We start from the raw sequence: 8,352 nt of genomic DNA, 5'->3' as shown, positions 1-8,352 counted from the left end.
GCACAAAAAAAAAAAAAAAAAAATCCGCAGAAGCAACAGCAGTAATGCATACAGACATGCTGCCAGAGATGATATAAAAAACACATAACCCAGGCTTGTGGACACCCAGTGACCCGCAAAGACGTAGCCCTCCCCTTTGAGGACCCAGAAGGCCACAGGCAAAGGAGGCACGACAGAAACTGCTTCCAGAGATAGCATGCTCTACATGCGAGCAAGCCCTCAAAACAAACAAAAGAGCATCCATGGTTGCTGGGGCCCCTGGGGGTACCATCGACATACAGGGAGAGGCTGAAAGGGGAGCAGAAGCCCGGACAAGTTGTAAAGACCCAGGTAAAACGCAAGACCAACAGGGTCCACTGCAGTGCCACACAGGAGGGGAGCAGAGCAGTAGTAGCTCTATCCAGCAGCAGTCACGTTCGCAGCGCCCAGGAGAGAGCCATCCACTCATGTCCAGACAGACAGTTGCAAACAGCAGCGTGGCTGCAAAAAACAAGCAGCTGCTGCCCATGGGAGATGCGGAGGGGGGTTCACCAGCCACACAGTGTGGGATGATAGCAGACCGCACAGTACAAGCAACTGCCAGGACATGGCGAACACTGCTGGAAGCACACCAACAACACAGGGCGCTCCACATGGCTGTGCTTGCCAGCATAGAGCGAGGCCATAGCACATGGCATCAGCTCGTCTCACAGTCTACATGCAGGGCAGGGGGAAAGGAGGGACGAGGAGTCATATCATGTTGCAGCCAGTGCCTCCTGCAGCATGAGAGAAAATGCAGTCCTGCTGTAGAAAGACATCCACTTTGGCAATAACAGAGCACAAAGGAGGGGGGAAGAAAAGTATCCACAACATACCCCAGTTGCCCAGCAGTGGAAAAGGGGTTTACATACTCACCAATCCAGGTGAGGGACACCAGAAGTACCTTCTTCCACTACAGATCGCCTCCCACCGAGATGGTGGCACTGTCAGCCTGAGGGGTAACACTGTGACAAACCAGCCCAACTGACTGTCGCAGCCGACCCCACATCTGAGGCAGGGGTCTGCGTGCACTCGATGGCTGAGCTGGAGGGACTAAAAGGATCTAGAACAGGGGTGCCCATAAGGTCAATCGCAACTTACCAGTAGCGATCACTGGTAGATCGCGATGTCCTCTCCTCCCGCCTGTGGGGCTTCTCGGGATCCGAGAAAAAGTGAAGGAAAAGCTGCAGCCGGCGGGGGCTAGGGGGGAGGTGGCGGAGAACAGAGCCGCTGTCACAGAACTAAGGCCGAGCGTTGAGGAGAGATGCGCTCGGCCAGGGTCTGACAGCAGCCGCATCTCTCTCCCCTCACAGCTCGGCCTTAGTTCTGTGACAGCGGCTCCGTCCTCCACCCCCCCAACCGCGGCTGAAGTGCTTCTTTCATTTCTCCTCAGATCCCCCGCTGCCTCTGCCCGGGAGAGCAGAGGGAATCCAGAGGAGAAGCTGAGCCCCTGTGTGCGAGCGGCAGAGGATCGGTACATATCAGTGATATGTACCAATCCTCTGTGCAGGAAAAATACTGGGGCGATCAGCTGATCGCCGCTATCCCACTACCAGTACCAGCTCAGCAATTTTTAGGAGCAATTGTTATACAAAATAATGGCAAATGGTTTACAAATGTATTCTGGCACCTCTCTACTATAAGAATATGTTATTATTAGATAGGTGTATGATATATTATGAAATACTGTAGCCCTTCCCAGGTTCATTCCCCATGATACTATGTAATGCAATGATCTGCAACATTTTATTAGATGTGCAACATTTTATTAGATGAGCAACATTCAATGGCTCTCACCTCCATTCGTGCCATAGTCTGAATATGAAGTGGGTGGTCCTTTATCAGATTGCCAAACACAAATCGCTTTGAAGCATATTCTCGTGCCAAGTTGATCACCCTGAATTTAAAGTATGTGTTTAAAATTTAATCTACAGATACCACCAGTATTATGATATACTAAATAATACAGATTGATACCTCCTCATTCCAGCTACTGCAGCAATTGTGTTATGTATACGAGTGATGGTCAGCATGCTCGAAATTGTAGCCACACCACGGCCTTCAGGAGAAATCTGAAGTTGCAAAACAAAAAACAACATCTGAAGGTATAGGACTATATACACAATATGTTACTTCAATAATCATTCATTAACAGCTACACAGGTTATCAGAACTGCAGCCCTTTAAAGATCTTTCTGCTTCCATTGCCAAGAAAAGGGAAAATCCCGTCAGTTCATTTAATGCAACAGTAGAATGCTTTGGGCATTTAACCATTTAATCAGATGAATTCACGCCTCATGGAGGGGTTACATCCCTGTAACATTGTGCTGTTATATTCTCTACACTTAATATAAAGGGATCTCCCTATAAAAGATGGTATTCTGGTTGGTGTTACATCATTTCATAGTAGAGCAGAAAGATCAAACTACACACAGCTGAGTGACTCACAAGAGGATGGTCACAACCACCATTGCTCTCTTCTTAGATTCATCTGGATAAGCCAATTAAAACAAGCATGCAAGCAGCACTTGAAAGCCAAGTATGCTTTGCATTCTAACGGTCATGGAAGCACCAAGCAGGGAATACTTATTTGTAAACATATGAAAAAATAAAAATACATTTCTAACTAACAAATATAAAATGGACCAAAAACCATGGCACTTTCCCATAATGGACTCTGTAGAATCAGATTAGCCCATGGCTGAGCTACCTATTAGCAGAATCCACTCAAATTTTAGCTGAGGTAAAGCTGTGTGCAGCATTAACAAAGTTTCTCAGATTCTTAGTTCTCAGTCTCCTTGGGATACTGAGATAATGTATACTTCAGTGTCTTATGCTGTTTGAAAAGAAAGGTTATTCATGTCTAAACCTGGCCATACACTAATATTTTCTTCCTTCAACCTGCGGGCTGAGCAAAGAAAATATTACAGATTCCTCCATCAACGCTTACAAGCGTTGATCAAGGAATCTCCCGCTGACTTCATTGTATTCTAACAGCGGCCGCCGGCCAGAATACCTCAACAGAACCAGCAGCTCATTGGCAGTCCACTCTATTCGTTAGAAGATTTTCCGACCGGCTCCTTCGATCAGCTAATCGAGGGATGCCGGCCAAAAGGGTGTCGACCCACTGTGCGGTTCATCAAGAACCAGTCAAAATTTGCACACTGTATGGCTTGACAAGACGTACACTGTACGTCTCCCGTCACGAAGGGGTTAATTGTCCTGTCCTGCATAATATATCTAATGTGCTATGTTGCATTGCCATAACTTCTCTTACCCGCAAAGCCCTTACACCATCCAACAAAAGTTCTGCAGTTGGAAGCTGCCGGGTGCCCAGTTTATCTTTAAGCCTCTGAACTTCAATTCCATTCAATTGCATATTTGCATCTCGTACTTCCAGGTAGAAAAGGGACAGTCCTTTAGAGCCCTGAAAAAGAAAAAAAAACGGGGAAAAACCCCCACAAAAACATACATTTAAAAACCCTAAGCACATAAATATGCTTCCAATTCAAAATCAAACATGGCTCTAAAATTTACACTTCACCCAAACAAGACAGCCCCTGTCAGCATTATCAAGCCACATACAGGTGAAACTCAAATAATTAGAATATGGTGCAAAAGTAATTGCAGTAATTGCTGCAAAAGGGGCCCAAACCAAGTACTGAGTACATATGCATGCTTGTACTTTTCAGAGGTCCGATATTGTTCCATGTACAATCCTTGTTTTATTGATTGCATGTAATAATCTACTTTTTTGAGGTTGTGGATTTGGGGTTCTTGGGGTTTTCATGAGCTGTAAGCCATAATCCTCACAATTATGACAAATCACGGCTTGAATTATCTTGCTTTGCATGTAATGAGTCTATCTCATATATTAGTTTCACCTTTTAAGTTGCATTAGTGAAATAAATGAACTTTGCACGATATTCTAATTATTCGAGTTTCACCGGTAATTATTTTGCAAAAAAAAAACAACCCTTTTACGTGCCCGAGTTAAAAATAATAAAAAGAATGAGTCCCTAAAGCCTAGGTGAAGATTGGTGGTGCAATATTGGTCCCTCTGGGTATCAGACTGCAGAAAGTCTACTGGGTAGTGAGATAAGAGTACGAGCCAGGCATAATCACTGTATAGTACTACAAAGCAGAATGCATTTGCAATAAGCACATTTAAAGCTGAAGTCCAAACTATCTAAGAGTGCCGACAGGATTCTTGCTGAGATGAAGTAATTACCATGTACCGGGACCTGGGCAATCAAATGGCCAAAGACTCAGAACCTGGAAGAGGAGTTGAAAAAAATACAAGTACTGGTGACTGAGTAGAGCAGGACTGGAGGGGATCACTTCTTTAGGTAAGTTTGCCATAATGTTCTAAAATGCTGTGCATACTAGCACATTATGATAAACAGCTCCTGGGGCTTCATTTTGTTATCAGCAGTTTAATTCCACTTTAATGGCCTACCATGTAAATATACAATTACACAAAAAAAACAAAAAAACACAAGGCTTTTAACACACATTAATAGGATAACTCACATTAAGCTTATCACTCACGTGTATTAAAAAACAATGCTTATAAACGGTTTTAAATTGGGTAGATATTTTATGACTGACTTCATCACTTGTTACTTACTTGTATTGTATGTCCTTGTTCATCAACCACTCTTCCTAGAGTCAAAGTCATATCAGAGTCTGTGGCTGATGTAAACCACTTGTAACCATGCAGTTTGTGGGTTCCATCAGGTTGAGGATAGGCCAACGTCTCAGTGCCATAAGCTAGAATAGAGAAAAGTTTTAAACTACTGGTTGATTTGTGTATTTGTAGCAGCGTTCCCAAGTAAGCAGATGAGTATACGGTACACACCCACATCTGATCCTCCTTTGCGCTCTGTCATCCATTGCCCTGATGTCCAAAACTGGCTTGGATCGCGAGAAGTAAGATGTTTAAAGGCATCCTGAAGAGCAGCTGGGCTACCGAGTACCTGTAATATGTTAGAATGATCACACTTATGAAACATTTCACTGATTAGCGAATGAAAATTCTTAGGTATTCGTTTTACATTTTTGTGGAAACAGAAGAAGCCACATCACCTCACAACCAAGAAGTTTGATCCGGAGGTCAAACCCCATACAATCCTCCAGGATGTGTGATTCTCTGGGAAGGGGGAAGTAACATCACTTCCTTCTCCATAAACTATGATAGGATTGGTTTATGTATGAAAGGGGTACTACACCTCCATTCCACCTCAGAAAAATAAAATTGGTTTCCCAAAAGGGATAGTGTCAGTGACCTTCAGATATGCAAGTAATAGGTATGCTTGGAGGTGCCTATAATTGTAAACTTCAAATGGCCATTTAATTGGATTTTTATTTTTGCTGTGCCCATCAAGTCTGATTTTACATAGTCAGGTTAAAGGAAGACACTGCAATTACATTGCTGCATCCTGCTTTCATAGCATTTGTAGTCAGCAGAACCCATGGTATGTTCTAATTCAGACCTGCTTTGATTAGCTATGACAAGCAAAGGAGATGGAGCCACACACAGATTTTGTTTGTTCTTCCACATGGGTATGCCTATAATTGTTTGAAATAAATCACTAGGGTATGTTATGTGGTCAGTTCAAACAGTATTGGGGGAAGAACTGAAAACCCAGATATAGTATGCCCTATCATAGCCTGATTACTTACCTCTATAACCTTGGTTGCACCATCAGTCATAGCTAAAGGGCATGAGAAGAGGCCAGAGGATGGAGAATACAAGTAGAGCTTCACAACCTGGATTAAACGGCTGTGGAGCAAACAGAAAATTAATTGAATTGCTTAAATCCTATAACTACTTGGACATGTAATAAAGTGTACAGTGCTGCTACATATGCACATATGAGGACATGGTTATCATAGTTGGAATCCAGGTAAACAGCTACAGTAAGTAAGCAGTTGAAACACACAGACATTAATTGTCTTGTCTTGTGTTACAAAAGATTTATAACTCTGTTCAGCCACTTTTGTAATCTTGCCCAGACAGCAAAACCAGGGCGCTAACACCACATTCTCTGTCACATAGAAAGTTTCAGGCCTCCATGTACACAAGTCTAAATCAAAAGCAATGTCTGTTTCCTTATCACCTTCGATGGAAGCCACTCTTCAGAGCTCTTACTCTTTTTAATGGACAGATGCTACCTTACTTAGGTATTACCTTGACCCCAATGTACAAATTGCTCTACCTAACCAACTTCCCTCCTCTCTTTCCCCATCTAAAGATGTTCCCATCTCATGGTTCAGCCGCATACGTATGATCAAGATGTCATACTTTCCTAAATTGTTTTACACCTCTAGAGTTCCTCTGGTTACAATTGCTGTTCATGTCTTCAGAGTTCATGTGAGGTAAGTGTAGGCCCAGAATCTCCAAATATATTCTATTTTTCTGGCAGGTAGTTTGGCAGTACCCAAAGTTCACTATTACTATTTAGCAGCAAACACTGCTCCTTACATTACTTTCATACTTCTCCCGAGCTAACATTTTGGGCAACCAACACTAGATCTAGTGCCACCTAATGCCAATTGCAGCCCTTCTGTGTCTTCCTACCCTAAATGCCTAGGGCCAGGTTCACACATACGTGTGACATGCATGCACGTCCAGTATTAATACCATCAGCTATGGAAGACTACAAATCCCATCAATACATTCAAGCAATGCAGAATAATAGCATCAGCTAGAGAGGACTACAAATCTCATCAATATGTACAGCAATGCAGAATAATAGTATTATTAAAGGCATTGGAGGCACCGACACTTGCTGGAGTCACCAGAGGCCAAAATAACTAGCCATGTTCAAGGGTGTGGAAACTGTTTTTAAAAAATTACTTGTCCAAAGAACTAAACGGGGGCACAATCTCCTTGTCCCTCATGGCAATCTGCTTGTCCAGATATTTTTTTTTTTTTTTTTTTTAACCAAAACCGTATTTAGTATTTAACCACTTGCTGGCTGGTGTGTTACACCCCCTTCCCATCCAGGCCATTTTTCAGTATTCAGTGCTGTGGTACTTTGACTGACATTTATTCCGTCATGCAACGATGTACTGAAGTGAATTTTATACCATTTTTTTTTTAGGGACAGATAGAGCTTTCTTTTGGTGGTATTTAAATCACCATTGGGGGTTATTTTTTACTATATAATAAAAAAATACCGAAAATGTAAAAACAATTTTTGGGTAAAATATAAAACAACGGGGTCACGTCGGGTAAATCGACACTAAACATGTCAAGCTTTAAAATTGCGTGCACGCGCGAAAATCGACAATATGTTACATGTGTGGCGTAATCTTTGTTTTTGCACATAGGTGCACCCGACGCGTATTTACGTTTATATGTGCGTGCACGCAGGGAAGGGGACTTTTTTGTGTTTTTTTTAAATGTCAGTGACTAATTTTTTTTCTTAACACTTTTTGTTTTACACTTAACTTTATTGCCATCACATAGGGGGCTTGTATACAATGACAGGTCCTCCTTATGGAGAAATGAGGGGTCTCCGAGACCCCTAAAGAAGCTGATGAAGCAGAGATCTGCTTCTCCAGCTTCTTCTCTGGCTATAGCAGCCAGGGAAATGACAGCTAAAAAGGTGGAAGTGATGTCATACGGAGGAGAGATCAGAAAGTAGGAGAATGCTGACCTCTCCTCTGTGTACAGTTGAGCAGCCGCTGTGCCGGTGCCGGGCCCCCAGGGGGGACAGTGGAGCCCGGGATAACCGGCAGCAGAGGGGGGCGCACTGTACGATGTCATACAAGTGATCAGCCGGCTATAGAGCCGGCCGAACGCTTGTATGTAACAGCCGGTAACACAAAGAAGCGCCTACTGGTGTTTTGACAATAGGCGGTGAGCAAGTGGTTAACCATGCTAAGACGCACTTCTCATTGGTCAGAGAAGTCATCTGACTGCACTGACCAACAAGTGCTCGGAATTTGCAAGTGAAATTCAAAATCAATAGCGCAGGGTTGCACTGCACAGCAGTACGGGGCACATGGTGGTTTTTATTTTCATTTGTGTTTATTTTTTCTTACCTTTTTATCACTTTCTTTTCCTTTACTTAACTTTATTGATATCATACAGGGGATAGCAAGCCCCCATGTGATATCATTTGGATGTGACAGGCTCTCTTTATGAATGTGATAGCTGACACAGGAAGCGCTGTGAATACAGCGCTCCTGTGTCACTGATCACAGAGCAGATCGGAGAATTGACGTTCTCTGATCTGCTCCCTATGCTGAAATTATTGCCGTGGTCCCGGGTCCCACAGAAGAGCGGGGAAGCAGAAAACCAAGATGGGGAGGGGGCAGCTG

The 8,352-nt window shown here is 43.3% G+C and overlaps 1 protein-coding gene across 2 annotated transcripts in view; it reads right to left on the bottom strand.

Annotated features, from left to right (window-relative positions):
- LOC108786261 (acyl-CoA dehydrogenase family member 11-like) overlaps positions 1 to 8,352 on the bottom strand; it is a 52,121-nt gene that overhangs the window by 26,905 nt on the left and 16,864 nt on the right. For both annotated transcript variants that reach the window (XM_018555511.1, XM_018555510.1), the window contains exons 3-8: positions 5,704 to 5,803; positions 4,880 to 4,997; positions 4,649 to 4,791; positions 3,296 to 3,445; positions 1,996 to 2,090; positions 1,816 to 1,915 (exon numbers count right to left, since the gene is read on the bottom strand). In XM_018555511.1, the coding sequence (XP_018411013.1) occupies positions 1,816 to 1,915; positions 1,996 to 2,090; positions 3,296 to 3,445; positions 4,649 to 4,791; positions 4,880 to 4,997; positions 5,704 to 5,803 (706 nt within the window). The remainder of the gene's footprint in view (positions 1 to 1,815; positions 1,916 to 1,995; positions 2,091 to 3,295; positions 3,446 to 4,648; positions 4,792 to 4,879; positions 4,998 to 5,703; positions 5,804 to 8,352) is intronic.

The sequence above is a fragment of the Nanorana parkeri genome, unplaced genomic scaffold (assembly GCF_000935625.1).
Source record: "Nanorana parkeri isolate BGI_ZX_2015 unplaced genomic scaffold, ASM93562v1 scaffold199, whole genome shotgun sequence".
In the NCBI taxonomy this organism is placed as follows: Eukaryota; Metazoa; Chordata; class Amphibia; order Anura; family Dicroglossidae; genus Nanorana; species Nanorana parkeri.
The sequence above is the reverse complement of the archived record's forward strand: the minus strand, read 5'-3'. Positions and strand labels throughout refer to the sequence as shown.